This window comes from Lynx rufus, unplaced genomic scaffold (assembly GCF_022079265.1).
Source record: "Lynx rufus isolate CCGP_SWC_20201006 ecotype Redwood Valley unplaced genomic scaffold, mLynRuf1.p SCAF_2, whole genome shotgun sequence".
Lineage (NCBI taxonomy): Eukaryota > Metazoa > Chordata > Mammalia > Carnivora > Felidae > Lynx > Lynx rufus.
Genome location: NW_025814834.1, coordinates 7,690,183 through 7,706,946, shown reverse-complemented (window position 1 = coordinate 7,706,946; position 16,764 = coordinate 7,690,183). Strand labels below are relative to the sequence as shown.

Genomic DNA, 16,764 nt, shown 5'->3' with positions numbered 1-16,764 from the left:
TGGACCTAGAAAAACTGCAGGCCCAGCTAGTTGACCAAATAATATCCTGCTGACTTCTCCCAGCTGTTATCCAGTGCTGTAGATAAACAACATTTGACTCTATCTTTGGTGTTTTCAGGTGGTTTACATCTTGGACAAAAAACATTCCCGAGCAGCAACAGGCTTTCTCAAACTCTTGGCTGATAAGAACAGTGAACTGTTTAGGAAATATGCCCTGTTTTCTCCCTCGGACCACCGAGTGCCTAGAATTTATGTGCCTCTCAAGGACTGTCCCCAGGACTTTGTGACCCGGCCTAAAGATTATGCCAACACACTGTTCATCTGCCGCATCGTGGACTGGAAGGAGGACAGCAATTTTGCCCTGGGGTAGGTGACCTTTGGCAAGAAAAACCACAGATCCCAGATGGAAGTCGGTTTAGGTAGCCTTTTGGTAAACTTTTTTTGTGTATTTTAATTATTACTTCTTGATTAAAACATGGGTACTTGGCGTATTTGGGTCCGAGTTTTTCAGAAATTGCTCTTAGCTACCCCCTTGACCGGTCACCTATAGGTTCCTTGAATTGCCAGGCAGTCACTTTATTTTTGGTTTGGGGCACAAAATATAAGCACATTCTGAGCTTCTCCTTGTTTCCTGTTATGTCATGAATCCTGTTTGTACTTGTGAACTCCAAAGAATTTATTGCATCAAGCAACCAGACTCCTCCTTTTAGATGCTAGTGTTAAAATATGCAAAATTCCAGGCATTTCAGAGGCCCCCAGTCTTCCATGCTTTAAATTATAAACATGAAGGTGTATTTTAATGATGTGCTTTTTGGTATTGATCCTAAGGAGGTTTTCCTTAGGGCATTAAGAATTAAATTACCTGACCGTAAGTAGGAAAGGGTGCCCTATTTTCATGGAAGCTGTCAGGAACCAATCTAACTTAAATGTAGATTATGTAGTCAGAGATCATCATGGGTAGCCAATTGAACAGTGCTGATCTGAAGAAACTGCTGGACCCAGCTGTTTGATCAAATGCAGTACCTGTTTTCTTACAACTGTATTCATTTTGAAAGAAAAACAATGATAAATTTTAGCTATATTTTTAGCCCTTTATTATGGATGGAGCCCGGTTTATGCTTCACACAAAATAAAAATAAAGGTGTACAAGCTAGAAAAGTTTGTTCTCACACTTACTTTTAAGCCAGTTTGGTGACTTGCTTGTTAGTCATCTGACTTGTACGGGACTGGCCCTTCTGGGAGAGTCCTGTGGTTATGAGGGCCAACACTGAAGGCATGGCCACAATGTACCACTTTCAGTGGATCTGTTCTATCCTTAGCCTCTTATGCCTAGCAAAGGAAGCCAAATCAAATCCGTGTGTCACACCCCATGCCATTTAAGAGATACTGTCCTGTGCCACTTTTTCAGTGATATGGAGATCAATGTGAATAATATGATCTCAGGGCCACTCAGAAACAATTGTACTTTCTTTTCTTTGCTTTTCTTCCTCTTAAGTGGAGTGATCGCAATATCATTTTTATGCCTAACTCATTATCCAGAAGTGACGTCAGCCCCTTGAGTCCCAACTAGCCCTTCTCTGAGGCTTGCCAGTTTCTCACCATCAACTCCAAATGGCCTGATAATGTCTGCGCCACCTGGCCCCTGTTGATTGTGCCTGCTGCACTCTGCCTGGCAGCGAAAAGGGAAGACTTCCCATCACAGCAGGAAATCCAGCCTTGTCTTTTATCTGCCTTTCTGTCATATCCCATTGTGTATACTTGATTGGACTACTTCCTTAGTTATCGAGTTGTATGGGTGTAGTCAAGAAATCTTTATGATGTGAGTTTCTCTTATTGCTGGAATGGTCTTACAGGTTCCTTTTTCACAGCTGAGCCATTACTTCATCAAGAACTCTTTCCTTGTGGGTAAATTACAGTTGAAAAAGGAGTCAAGCCTTTGAAGCAGCAAGAATATTTGCTGAATGTAAAGAAAGACCATTTTAAAATAATAGCCATATATTAATCACGTACTTCTCAAAATAAAAATATACTTAGATGGAACACTTAGTATAAAGACGTTAGAATTTGTCATTTTGTAAATATGCCTTTTAAGATCTTTGTGAAGAAGAGAAATTTTATCTTAAGAAAGCAAGAAAATGTGGTAGGTTTTCATGATACGGTCCTCAGATGCCGTGTCTCTCCTGAGGGGTGCGGGCCGCAGCTGTTGGGCCTGGTGGGGGTCCCGCCTTTGCCATTTCGCTCTGGCTGTCACTAATGATCTTTAGGAACTAAGGTCAAGGCTTCCCAATCAGAACATGCTGTGCTAGGACTGCCTGGGTTTCCTCTCTCATCTTTGCCAGGTTTTGACCAGGAGTGTGAAGGTAGTACTTGCCATGGATGTGAGTGTTTGTGGTTAACTTCCCCAGAAACTATGCCTGAAAACTGAGCTTAGCCAAAGTGGCTTCCCTCTGAATTTCTTCCCTGCCCCTGCACTCTGCTCGTAAAAGTTTTGAACTTCTTCTGTCTGTGTAATTGCTACCCATTATTTAAGTCCAAAGTCATTTACTTCTTCTGCAGTTAAATTCAGTTCAGGAGACAGGTGTTGATCAACTGTGTGTAAGTCACTGTGTGAGAAGTACAACGGTAAACAGGGTATGGTTTTTTTTTTTTTATTCAAAGAAACAATAGCCTAATGCAGAGGGACTGTACATAAGTGTCATAGGATTAATTTGACTCTAAGAAATGGAATCCTCCTTGAGCTAATTTAAATAAAAGTGGAAATTAGTATGAGAAACTGGTGGTTCTCCTAAAACCAAGGGCAGGAAATGGAGGCAGGCCTCGTGAGGATCTCAGAACTCACAAGGTGGCAGAGAAATCACAGCTGCTCTCTCAACGACCCTGACAAGTCCCACCACCACATGGCATCTTTTCTGTACCCCTGTCTGCACGTGAGTTGGATTGTTCTGCCTCTCTCTACACAGTAGCCGGCTACCTGTCAGTAGCCTACACAGCCCCCAGTGGTACTGCCAGTCCTCTGCAGGTCACATACTGAAGTCTAGGTCACGATACAGAATTTCTAGGGTAGAAAAATCTTATCGGTCTAGCCTGAGACAGGTATTTGCCCTGAGCAGTAGTTTTAACCAGAGGTAGTGGTCCAAGGTCCCATGGCCCACCGCCTAATTGGTAGGGACTGTGTGGGACTTGAGTCTCTGGGAACAAGTGTGGATAAAGTAAACAGATTGAATGGCCTGTCTCTTTGACCTCTATCGTATGAAGTCGAATATAGGAATAAAGTCGTTTTCGGGAAGTTTAGAGGAGGTGGGTGAAGGGAGAAATCTAGGATTGTTCCTGAGAGAACGGAAGCCCCTTTGCTGGAAGATCACTCTGCCTGAGAGTCTGGAGTGGACAGGAGGGGACGTGACTGAAGGCAAGCAGTCCTCACAATCTATCGTATTAACAGAGAGGAGATGGGGAGAACCTGGAGTAAATGGGTTGCAGTGAAGGAAGCAAAAGGAGTGACAAGATTCAGGGGAGATAAGGGAGGTGAAATCCCCTAGATGTGCTCACCAATTAGAAATGGGGCATGAATGAGAAGGACAGAACTGTGGATGAACTTGCAGACCTCTGACTTGAGTGTCGTTGGGGAGATGAAAATGGTGTTGAACCACAGTGCGCTGCGGGTGGCTTCAGCTCCTACCATGCCCTTCTCTTATGCCTCATTGCTTGCTGTTTCCCAGGCTGGCTGTGTGTGTTTGTAGCTCCAGACTCTTACACACCACACTTCCTTTCCCAGCAGTGGCTTTCTCCTCTCCCTGCTATTTGTTTAGTGAAATACTCCACTTTTAAACTTAACTCCGTTGTCTACTTGAAAAATGTTCCCTGATTCCTCCCTCCTGGGTGGGTGCTCCCATAGTCTGTAATACTACTGTTATTATCACTCTGGCCTGTTTGTATTGTAATTGCTTATGAAAGTTATCTACTTGGCCATGAGTTCCTTTAGGACAAGGATACTCAGTGAACATTTGCTGGCTTGTTCAATGGCCTTAAGGAGGCCATCAATCTTGGTGCCCCCTTCCGGGTAAGCGTTGCTTCTCTGGCACCCCTCGTGCCACTTTGGTGCTTCCTGTGATGGACAGCCCAAAGACTGTTACAGTACTGGAGACCTTTGGGTGTTAGAAAGTTATTTTTCATCTTGTTCCCAGAACTGTCATGAGATATCTCAGTTCAGCCTTGTTTACTTCTGTACGTCACACCTGTCACATTTTCTGTACTCTTCATCCTATAATGCTAGCAAAAACCTGAAGGTAATCGTTCTTAGTGAACCCTTGCTGGCTTTGAGGGATCACTGCTTTTTGTTATGCATCACAACATATTTAATACTTTTCCTATTTAGTACTAGGCTTTTGTCCAAGATTCTTAAAAAGCCACAGTGGCTTCCTCGCTGGAATGATCTGTAATTATGTAATCAGATTTACAGTTTTAAGAGCTTCCCAACCCTCTTAAATCATCTTTCCCTTTAGAAAGTCCTGCAGTGGAATTCATGCCTATATTTTCTCAGACCTTTGTGAAATCTCCTGTCCTAAAGTCTAGAGTTTATAATCACAGCCTTCCCTTCCAGGATGTCATAGCATGGAGATACTGTGGTCACTCTCTTCTAGATTTGTTATGGTTCTTCTTCTTGAATATTTAAGGATAAATCTTGAAGAAAATGGAAAAGTTTTAGAGCAGCTACTGTGAGGAACGTGGTAGTGTTTCGTGGCAGCACTTTAGACTAAATGAAGATCTATAACTTGAACTGACCTAGAGCAAACAGACATGTTTATGTTATTTGCTCTAGCAAACTTTGGTAGCTTTAAGGGAGGAGGAAAAATAAATAGGTCAGTGCAGGTATAGCAGGCTTGAGAAATTTAGGGCTGAACTTGGGATTGTCTAGGTTTAATGGGAGGCTATTGAAATAGAGGAATTGAGAAGGAGTCACGGTGCTGTTCATTTTAATGAGAGTGAAGGACAGCAGCTTCCATTGGAGAGAGTGGCTGGGTGAGATGAAGGGAGGGAAAGGGAAGTTCTGATTGATGACACATGTGGAAGAGGAGGAAGTGGTTGGTCAGGGGGACGGGTGATCTGTTCTGGTATCTTCTCTCCCAGCTTTGACCAGTAAAGTGCCAGTTACCAATTAGAAATATATATTTGTGGACTGTTGGAAACAAATATCCTTTAACATTCCATTCAGTTTGACAGATACTGAATTTCTTATAAGGTAGATCTAAATTAGGGGGATGGTCGTTAAATTATACTAAATTGTATTTAGTAGGAGAGTGAGATAGTAACTAGGTTGGTAGAAAAAAACAGGAGAAATTAGTTTCATTGAGGCATAGCCTACAAGAGTAGCAAATTGAAAAATAGCTCCGTCTAATCTTTCCCTCTGTGCGAAAGGAGTACTTCACCTGATCAAGAGTATGTTCTTTATCTGAAGACTCTTCTGAAGAAGAGGCTGAATTGTATAATCCTGTGAACTTGAAACTTAGACTTTATCTAAGTCCTTTCCGGGGTGGGGGCACAGTATCACTTGCCCTGGCTGAGAGACAAAACGCAAATCAGGCTGAGGAAGGGGCTCTTTTTTTGTGTGACTGTTGGGCTCCACCTGGTGGCCTGGAAGGACCATCTTTGGAAAAAGCTGGGTCTTCAACATCGAGAGCATCCTGGTCAGAGCGGAGCAGAGGCAAAAGGGGTGGAGGACGACAGTGGTTCTGAGCCAGGCTTTGGTGCCAAATTGTTCTTTCCCTCGCGCTGTGTGCGGTCATTAACACTTCTTCCGTGGTTGTCAGCTTCATCCTCAACTGCTAGTGCCTCTTCTCGAAAATACTATTTTAAGGTAGGAGAGAACCTTAGCTACCGTGAGCCTTCTCCTAAAGTCCTTAAATGCTTGCATCCTCCTCTTTGCTCCCTTCACATTGACATTTGGCTCTTCAGTCTCAAGCTTCAGGGTCTTCCCTAAAATCGTGTGGTATTTTCGAGCCTTTCTTCTTTTCCACATTCCGTTGTCTGTTTTCACTGACCTGCCCACATTCCTAAAGTCCCCATTCCTTACTTGCTGTTTTCTCCTGTGTCATGTTGATGAGCCAGAAAAATGGAAAATAACGTCTCTTCTCCTGATTTTAGAAAATAATATGTAACATATACAGCCAAAGACATGGTGTATTTGCCCCACTTTCCTTTCTGTGTGCTGTTACTGAACTTCTGGGCTCAGGTCTAGCTGATATTTGTGCTCCACTTGAAGGTTCTCAGGGATCTGATATCGTTGTACCTGTTTGCATGGAGTTTCCAACATGGGCCAGCACGCACGAGAGCATTTATTTGAGGGATAATCACTACAAGACTGTCTGGCTTGGCCTCCTGTGTGTGGCCTAGTTTTAAGGCTCAAACTCTATAAGAATGTGTGATAGAGAAAGGACGATGAATGGTTTAGAACGCTAACGTTGACTGTGCAGTGTCCCTGTTTTCTTTAAGGCAAAGAGGCCAATTTGAGAGACTTTCTTGCTTAATTTCTTATATCTATAGCTGGTCCCTTACTTCAATAAGTTTTTCACTTGAACATGACCTGGACCTAATGCTGCTTTATATAAAATTCTTACGTGCACACATAACCCCCACCTATTAACTACAGGAAGTTAGGAATATTGTTTCAGCACTGTCCCGATTAATTTTACAGTAGGATGCAGTTGTAATATCATTGATTGTGAATGGGAACAGTATTTGTGGAGGAGCCTGGTGAGTGAGAAGTATGGAGGTGGTAATCCTTATAAATTACTTTAATGAGGGCCTCCTGGGTGGCTTAGTTAAGTGTGTGACTTTGGCTCAGGTCATGGTATTGCGGTTCGTGGGTTCAAGCCCTGCTTCAGGCTCTGTGCTGACAGCTCAGGGCCTGGGGCCTGCTTTGGATTCTGTCTGCCCCTCCCCCGCTCACGCTCTGTCTGTCTGTCTGTCTGTCTCTCTCTCTCTCTCAAAAATAAATAAACATTAAAAAAATGTTTTAAATAAATTAATGAGGAAAGCTTTCTATCTCAAAACTGCTTATTGTAATATCAAAAATAGAAAAAATTTAAAGAATTTTTTGAAATATATACATATTATATATTTGCTATTAAAATTATTTAAAACACGAACCACTGAAAGTAAAAAAGAAATTCTAGAATTTCACCCCCAGAAATAATCACTATTAAGGGTTTAGTGTATATTTGTCTAAAATATTGTTTTTAAAATATTTGTTAACATTCATTGCAAAGTATGTTTCACAAACAAAAGTACCTATGTAATACTTATGTAATTTTTGAATTTTCATATTAAAACCAACCCATGAACTCAGTACCCAGATTAGGAATTATATTGCAATATTGTTGAAGCGTCCTATGATCTTCTGTACCCTAACCACTAGTTTTTTCCCCAAGAGGTAACCACTTTCTCAAACATGCTAATCAACGTGTGCTTTTCTTTATGATTTGCCCATATTTATTATCCTTAAAAGTACTAGTTTTGCTTGTTTCTAAACCTTACCAAAAATACCATGCTACATTCTTCTGTGACTTGCTTTTTTTTATTTAACATTGTTTCTAAAATATATTCATGTATTTCATTCATTTTGATTTGTAGTATTTCCATTTCCTGAAATAAACCACAATTTACTTATCTAGCAGTGGATATTTGGGTTGAACTGAGGTTTTGCTCTTAGAAATAATGCTCCTATGAACATATCAGTGCTTACCAACTAAAGTTTCTCTAGACTCTACTTAAGAGTAAAATGACCACATCACACCCATGTGCATGTTAAACTTAACGACTTTGTAGCTGAACCATTTTCCAAAGCGGCCGTGCCCATTTTTAGTTCTACTAGTATGAGTTTCTGTTTCTTCACATTCTTACCAACACTGGATATAGCTAGATTCTTCCATTTTTGCCATTCAAGTGGGTATAAAATGGTATCTGATGATCTTAATTTATATTTTCCAAATTACTAATGAGATTGAGCATCTTTTCCTATTTTTATGATCATTATGTTTTTCTCTTCTAGAAAATGTCCTTATATTTTTTATATTTTTTTCACAGGTAATTTTTTGTTTGGATAAATTTATAGAAATTGTAAAAATGGTACAGAGTTCCTATAGACTTTTACCCAGCTTCTTATGTTAGCACCTTACAGTACCATAAAATATTTATGAAAACTAAGAAATTAATATTGGTATGATTAGTAACATTGGTATACTTAATTAAAGTATAGAACTTATTCATATCTTACAAATGTTTTCCACTAACATCCTTTCCAGTTTGAGAAACTGGTCCAGAATCCTACATTGCAGTTAGTTGTGATATTGCTGTAGTTCCAGTTTGTGACAATTTGTCAGCCTTGTCTTTCATGGCTTCACACTTTTGATTTTGTAGAATGTTTTTCAGTTTGGCTGGTCTAATGTTTTCTCATGAGTAGACTGAGATTAAGCATTGTTGGGAAAGACATCACAAAGGCAGTGTGTGTCACATCAGGGAGTACATGTCAGTATGTATTACTGGTGATGTTAACCTTGATCTCTTGGCTAAGGAAGTACCTGCCAGAATAACATACTTTTTTTCCCTTGTAATTTATTGTATTTGGGAGAAGATTTTTTTGAGACTATCCAATTAAACTTTCACCCACTCATTTTATTTAGCATTTTTTTATTGGGCTGTTATTTGATTAATTTGGAGCTAAAAAACATTCTAGGAAGTAATCTTTTTAACAGTTACTGGTAGGGAAAATATCTTCTCAACAGTTTATGACTTGTTTTTTCATGTTATTAATGTTAAGTTCTGAACGTTTTCCAACTTTTTGCATTTTCAAATTGCATTTTCCAACTTTTTGGTTCTGGTGTATAGAATTATAATTAACTTTTGTATATTAATGCTGTATCCAGCCACTTGCTAAATCCTGTTATTAATTCTAATAGTTTGGACATAGTTTCCTTTGGAATTTCTGTGCAGGTAATCCCATCATTGGTGAGTAATGACAAGTTTCTTCCATTCTTATCCCTATAACTTTTATTTCCTTTTCTTATCTTCCTAAACTGGCAACTTACAATTGGAGAGAAGATATTTTTCACACTAATAAGTGATGAAAGTGCAATTTTGAATGAAAGTAATAGTAGCAGGCATTTTTTAATTTTTCCTGATGTTTTTTAAAGGATAGTATTAATGATTTTGCTAATGTGGCAGCTAGTTATTGAAGGGCTCAAAATACCTAAATACGTGTCTTTGGGTTTTATTTGTTTGTTTTTACTATCTTCAGTTTTCTTACTTTCCCTTTGGAGTTTCAAGGAGGAATAGATGCCCTTTTTCCAGGCCCTAAAGCATTAATTCATTTATTTTATTCACTAAACCATCATCTGTTAGGCACCTAAGATGATTAAGACTCAGAGTAAGATACAGAAATAATGTTTATTCTCTTTAGGATGACCCTTTTCATCTGCTGGTAAGTAGAGATGTACCTAAAGCACTATGATACAGTTAGAAAGTGGCATGTGCCAGAAAGGAGATATAACAAAGGACAGTGATAGCATTGAGGAGAGAGATTTGCTCTGGAGGACAGGGTGGCTTCCTGGCCTTGCTGCTATATTCCATGAAGTTGAAATGAACTTGGTTTATGTTTTGTGGGCCTGCTTCAACATGGAAGCCATAAAGGGAGTGCCTTTAAGATAGAAATACATTGCTTAAGGAAGGAGCAACTTATAGTATTTTTATGCTCTAGAACCAATAGTACCTTGTCAATATTTAGTGAATGCCTGCAAGATATATGATGTGAACAGTCCTGAGACTTTATTTTTTATAATAAGTGTGTTACATTTTTTGTTTCAGAATGAAGGAAGAGAAGGAGAAGTTTGCTTCTCATGAAAGATATTTTAAAATACTTTATATTAGTTAGGATGGTTTTACCACCAGGTGGTGGAAAACCCTGACCTGAAATGGTTTAAACGTTAAGGGAACATATTATTTTACAGAAGTGGGAATCCAGAGGTTGTTGCGGGCTCCAGGGCCCAGTATAGTCAGTGACTTTGTGATGTTGTCAGGTTCCCCTTTGTTTGTCTTCAGTGGTCTAGTAGAAGGTTCTTCTGCCAGTATGGTCAGACTACATGCTTTCTAGATCACATACAACAGGGAAGGGGGAGATCCTATCCACCAACCATGATATTGATAACAGTCTCCAGTGGAACCACATCCTGATTTCATTAGAATAATGAAGATCTGCCTCTGGAGCTGAAAATGAGATGTTCCCTATATGAAAAAGATTAGGTTTCTGTTAGAAAGGAGGAAGAGGGAAATGAATGTTGGGTGGGCAACCAGTACTGGGCATCACAGGTTTTTATTAGATTGTAATAAATGTTCCTATACTTTTTAAATTTAAAAAAAAAAGTTAAAATATTAAAGGAAGTTTAGAAAATGAGAAAAAAGTCATTCATAATCCTCCCTTTCTGAAATAATTAATGCCATTTTTAGCTATTCCCCATCAATCTTCTCATAAATGTTTTTACATAGTTAAATTATACTATATCTTTGTACATTTCTTTTGTTCTTATAGTTCTTTTTTTTATTTTTTTAACGTTTATTTATTATTGAGAGACAGACACAGAGTGTGAGCAGCGGAGGGGCAGAGAGAGGGGAAGACACAGAATCTGAAGCAGGCTCCAGGCTCTGAGCTGTCAGCACAGAGCCTGACGCAGGGCTTGAACTCATGAACCGCGAGATCATGACCTGAGCTGAAGTCAGTCGCCCAACCAACTGAGCCAACCAGGCACCCCAGTTCTTATAGTTCTTATGTACCCCTGGAGCTAGTTTCCCCTATTTGTAACATATTAGTATGGTGCATTTGTTACAACTAATGAACCAGTGCTGATAACATTATTAACTGACATCCATACTTGTACTCAGAAATCCTGGGGTTTTAAAAATTGAATGTCCTTTTTCTGTTCCAGGATACCTATACATTTATTTGTTATCATGTCTCCCTATGGTCCTCTTGGCTATGAATTTCAACGTTATTTTTGAAGGACATTTACAAAAAATTTTTTTAATGTTTATTTTTGAGAGACAGAACATGAGTGGGAGAGGAGCAGAGAGCGAGGAGAATCCAAAGCAGGCTCCAGGCTCTGAGTTGTCAGCACAGAGCCCTACATGGGCCCAAACCCATGAACTGCAAGATCATGACCTGAGCTTAACCAACTGAGCCACCCAGGCACCCTTTGAAGGACATATTTTAATGCAGAGTAGTGGTTTTTAAGTGTGGTTTAAAAACCTCAAGTGTGGTTTTTAAGAGAATTGGCCAGACATTTTGATGCAACTTTGAATCATAGTTGTCCAAAAGCAGCTGTTGCGATCTTTTAAGACCATGAAGACAGAAACTACCTAGAAAGCTATAATATTGGAACTATAACATATGGAAGGGAATTTTACTTGCAGTATTCATTTTAAGTAAAATTTACACCAAAATTAAAAAATGAAAGCAAACCCTTCTGTAAGACAAATAGGCAATGTATATAAGTCAGTTCCCTAGTAGGTCATGCTTCTGTTTAGATCCCAAGGTATTCTGGTTTTTAGGGTGGCAGCAGAATTTACGAGTAAAATAGCGTAAGATTTTTTCTGGGACATCTAAAGCCAAATGCTTGAGCTCTTTCAGCATGCTGACTGGTTAGATTTTTATCTCCTGCAGGCTATCCTGGCTATGGTGCTGTCAATTCTATCTCCGGTGAAAATCTATAATAAATTTATTGAAATAAGGTACTTGAGAAATGTTCTTTGGAACTTAGTAAAATAAATGTTAATTACTACTAATAGAAACTTGGAGTCATTGATTACATTTGGAAGCTGTAAACAAAATATAATTTTGTCTTTACGAGCCGTATTGTAATTTTGGTAAACAAGTCAAGATTCTTTGGATTCAAAATAGAGTCTAGTGAAAAATTTTGCCAGAACAGAAAGCACCAATAAAACTGAATAAAAGACAACTATTTTTCTTCATTAAATTTCAGTTAACATTCAGTGAGTGATATGACTTGTTCTGACAATTAATATTAAGTCCATCTTTACCAGCTTACTTTTGTCCTTCTTCTTTTTCACCGCCCCACCCCCACAGAGGTGGATTCGGTACTCAGCACTAGTCTTTTGGGGAAATTTCTTCATTTCTTGGTAGGCCATAGTTCTTCATCTAGTAGTTTTTCAGGACAGGTTTATGAGAACTATATTCTTCGAGTTCTTGCACTTAGAAATCTTCATCTTCAAAGTCCAGTAGGCTTCACTAGGCTATGTTTCAGTGGTGATTTTCTGTATTAGTTTTCCCTGAGACATGGCATATACTTTCTCCATGTGAAATTTCTTTTATTTCAGGCAAGTTGTCTTAATGGCATGGAAAGTGTTTTCTATTCCATATATCTAGTTCCTTCAGGAATACCCCTTATTCCAAAGTTGGATCTCCTTCATCTGCCTTTCATATCTGTTTTCTCTGTAATCTTTTAAAACACTCTTTGTACTTTCCAATTTCATCTTCCTCACTTCTCTCAAGCTTTTCCTCAATGAACCTTATTGTTTTTAGAGTTAGTCTTCATTAGTTACCTCCTTTCTTAGTTACCTCCATCAAAAATGACCTTCACTTGGGGCGCCTGGGTGGCTCCATCGGTTAAGCAACTGACTTTGGCTCAGGTCATGATCTCATGGTTCGTGGGTTCGAGCCCAGCGTCAGGCTCTGTGCTGACAGCTCAGAGCCTGGAGCCTCCTTCAGATCCTGTGTCTCCCTCTCTCTCTGCCCCTCCCCCTCCTCGTGCTCTGTCTCTCTTGTCTCTCAAAAATAAACTTAAAAAAAATTTTTTTAAATGACCTTCATTTTGGAGTGGTTTTATTTTTCTTCTCTACTTATTTCCTAGGTCTAAAGCACTAGGTTTTTATTTCCTTTTGTAAAATTAATGTTTTTAATATGCACTTGCATCTTTGAGCTCTTTCCTTATAGTGGTGATATATTCTTGTGAATATCTTTGGTCAAGATACCAATTTCTGTGGCCACATACTTACAGAATATGTTTTTTTTTCTTTTTCTGCCATTTCTTTACCTTGTTTCTTTCTTCCTGTTGACACGCAGTATTTTTTTTTAATGGAATGTCTGGGATGTCTCCTTCCCATCTTTAAATAATGGTGTCTTCCCAGATTTTAGTACTATATTTTAAAAGTTGGATATTGTAAAATGCCTTTTGTTCAAATGTTTAGACCCTTTCCCACTTCAGGCATAAGATAATCATTTTTGGCCATTCTAAAATCACCAGCTAAGAGTAGGGTGGCCAGTGTGTTTTAAATCTGCCTCACAGAGACTGTTACTGATGCTTTCACCACATAGAAGAATGTGTTTCTTTTCACACTAGTTTCATTCTCTGCATTCTCTGTATGATCTACCTCATTGTTTATACATCCCCAGAAACTATGCTATCTGATTTTGTGTAATTAATTATTTTATGTGATTTGTGATACATTAGGGTAGAATCGTTTGAAATTGTGTTATATGGGTAAATGGTCAAATATATTGGCAATTTCATGTCTCAACATAATCTGTGGTTAACTTCTCTGTATTATTACTCACCGCTCTTGAATCTTTACTTCTGAGTCATCCCTCAACTGGCTTGAATTGCAAATATGTTTTTTTCCCCCCAGGAAATGGGTAGTATACTTTGTGCCTTGTTTTATCAATTGGGAGTCTAGCTTCCAATTCAGAGGAATCATGACTATAGCCCTAGCAATATTAAAATCTTTCAGTTGTAGAGGTGAGTATTATTGGGAGTGGGTCTTAAATATGATATTGAAAGGCCCAACTCCTCCCATGAACTCTTGGTTCCCAGACCATGTGCTTGACTCTAGGATACTAAGAGCAACATTATATCCTAGAGGATAGCAGTCCAGCCTCATAAGATGTTGCCTTCCAATTTAGTTCATTAGTACGCTATTACACCATTCTAATCCGTGAATTCAGTGAGCTTTGCTACTTCTGGAAGACTAAATCCTCAATTACGTACAGTGTTGAGTAATATAATAGTTTAAAAGATAATTTGGTAAATCTGTGGGTTGCCTTTCTATAAGCAAGATGGGTGGACCAAATGAAGGTAGCAAACCCAAACCCAGAGTTAGTGTTTCTTTCAGTGGAGAGAAGTAACTGCCCTCTCTATCACAGAAGAGCTCAACAAACTCAATCTGCTATCAAGTAGTTGGTGGGTCTTCTTGCTGTGGTTCTGTATCAGAGGCTCAGAGCTGGTTGCTGCTGGCATACTGGCATCCTGCAGGTGTGGTAGTCAGGTCCTCATTAGTGAGAGGAAGTTTATGCTGTGGAGCTAGTTTTCTGCTGCTTTGTACCTTGTTTTTATTCCCATTGAGCAAACACTGCAGTGGTTGGGGAAGGAGGTTGGTTGACATTCTCGGGACAAATCGTCCTGCTTCCACAGTGGAAGTCTTTTGCTGAGCATTCTTATGGAACACAAACAGTCATACTCTGGGTTCATTTCAGTAGGCCCATTTCATGCCCATGTCTCTTCCCCAGATGTCCTTGTCACCAGTACTCCAGTCTTTCTTCTTTCAGCTCCCTGTGATCTGCTAAACTTGTAGCAACTGCTCATCAGGCTATGTTTCTTCAGCCAAAGTAGACCATGGATATATTGCTTGAAGTTCTGCTTACAGGGAGGAAGTTTCTGCTCTACTCTCTTTTCAGAGACCACCCCTTAGAATGGATATAACCCTATCATAGTCCACTTATGATTCATGACAATGGAAGGTCAGGCATCCAAGGTCCTCAGACCTTTCTGCATCCTCCTATATAATAGTGTGTGTGTGTGTGTGTGTGTGTGTGTGTAGAAAAAGAGTGTCTGGTTCTCTAAGTCTTATTCTTTGTGATTAGTACCCCCACATTTCACATGAGAGACTCAGTGAGACCCTGAATTTAATGATGTAATAATTTACTGCCCTTTGAATCCGCCCCCCCCACCCCCGCTCCGTACTTATCCTGGCAGCTGCAAGAGATTCAAAATACTTGTTTGAGGGGCACCTGGGTGACTCAGTCGGTTAAGTGTCTGCCTTCAGCTCAGGTCATGATCTCGCAGTTCATGAGTTCGAGCCCCACATTGGGCTCTCTGCTGTCCATGCAGAGCCCACTTCAGATCCTCTGTCCTCTCCTGTCTCTGCCCCTCCTCTGCTCATGCTGTCTCCTTCTCAAATAAAATAAATAAATAAATAAATAAATAAATAAATAAATAAATAAATAAAACAAAAACAAAATACCTGTTTGATATACATAGGAAGTCCCTGAGTTTTCAGCTTAGCCTGGAATCAAGGACTTAGAGGCTGACCATGTAACTCTTTGCTTACATCCCTTTTTCAGGTTCTTCAAGCCTCTCACTTTCTGTGAGCTCCTTGATTTCTTTTCAATAAATTCCTTTTCCATTCAGTTAGTTTCTTGTGCTTGCAACCAAGAACCCAGGCAGATAAAGGCATTAGTTTTAGGAGATGAATGTAGAAAACAGAACCTCAGGAACCTATGAGAATAATAGATGGGTTGGAAGTAACTCAGGTCCCATTAATTTCCAAAATGTCCTTCAAACTTCAAAGGCAGTGACAACAGATTTCTTAAATCCTCAATAGGAATTTCATTCTAGTGAACACAGGTAATAATGTAGTCATTTTGAAAATTAGTGAGACTTGAGTCTTTAACTGTATAGAACCTTTTGTTTATTTTTAAGTAAGCTCTACACCCAATGTGAGGCTTAAACTGACAACCCTAAAATCAAATGTTCCATCCTCAACTGACTGAGTCAGCCAAGAGCCCCATGTCTAGATTCTTTTTTTTTTAATTTTTTTTTTAAATTTTTTTTATTTATTTATTTTTTCAACGTTTATTCATTTTTGGGACAGAGAGAGACAGAGCATGAACAGGGGAGGGGCAGAGAGAGAGGGAGACACAGAATCGGAAACAGGCTCCAGGCTCCAGGCTCCAGGCTCTGAGCCATCAGCCCAGAGCCTGACGCGGGGCTCGAACTCCCGGACCGCGAGATCGTGACCTGGCTGAAGTCGGACGCTTAACCGACTGCGCCACCCAGGCGCCCCTAATGTTTATTTTTGAGACAGAGACAGAGTGTGAGCAGGGGATGGACAGAGAGAGAGAGGGAGACAAAGAATCTGAAGCAGGTCCAGGCTCTGAGCTGTCCGTACAGAGCCTGATGCAGGCTCGAACTCATGAACCGTGAGATCATGACCCAAGCTGAAGTTGGACATTTAGCTGATTGAGCCACCCAGGTACCCCCCCTCCTTTTTTTTTTTACTTTAAGTAGGCTTCGTGTCCACTGTGGGGCTTACACTTATGACCCTGAGCTCAAGACGTGAGCTGAGATCAAGAGTCGGACGCTTAACCGATTGAGCCACCCAGGCGCCACCCACAGAAATTAGTAAGAATCTTGAATGTTTAAGAAAATTGTAGGTGAGAACAAAGGCAAATCTGGAGAGCCAAGGACAAGAAGTCCAATCATCATCTTTTATCAGGATTAGTTTGGCCACAATGCCAATGGTTCCTACCAGTGCTTTCTCAGAACAACATTGCCACTGGACACTGCTACTACCACTGCTATCACTGGAAACCATCCGGCTGCCACGAATGAATCTTAAGCACCTCTCGGTTTTTGTGTCATTCTCTCCACATTCAAAGTCATGAGTTATGGCAGAGTCTAAATCATACACAGCGTGCTGGCCTCTGGT

The 16,764-nt window shown here is 39.8% G+C and overlaps 1 protein-coding gene across 5 annotated transcripts in view; it reads left to right on the top strand.

Annotated features, from left to right (window-relative positions):
- DIS3L2 (DIS3 like 3'-5' exoribonuclease 2) overlaps positions 1-16,764 on the top strand; it is a 351,293-nt gene that overhangs the window by 160,028 nt on the left and 174,501 nt on the right. For all 5 annotated transcript variants that reach the window (XM_047083241.1, XM_047083242.1, XM_047083240.1 and 2 more), the window contains one exon: positions 119-366. In XM_047083241.1, the coding sequence (XP_046939197.1) occupies positions 119-366 (248 nt within the window). The remainder of the gene's footprint in view (positions 1-118; positions 367-16,764) is intronic.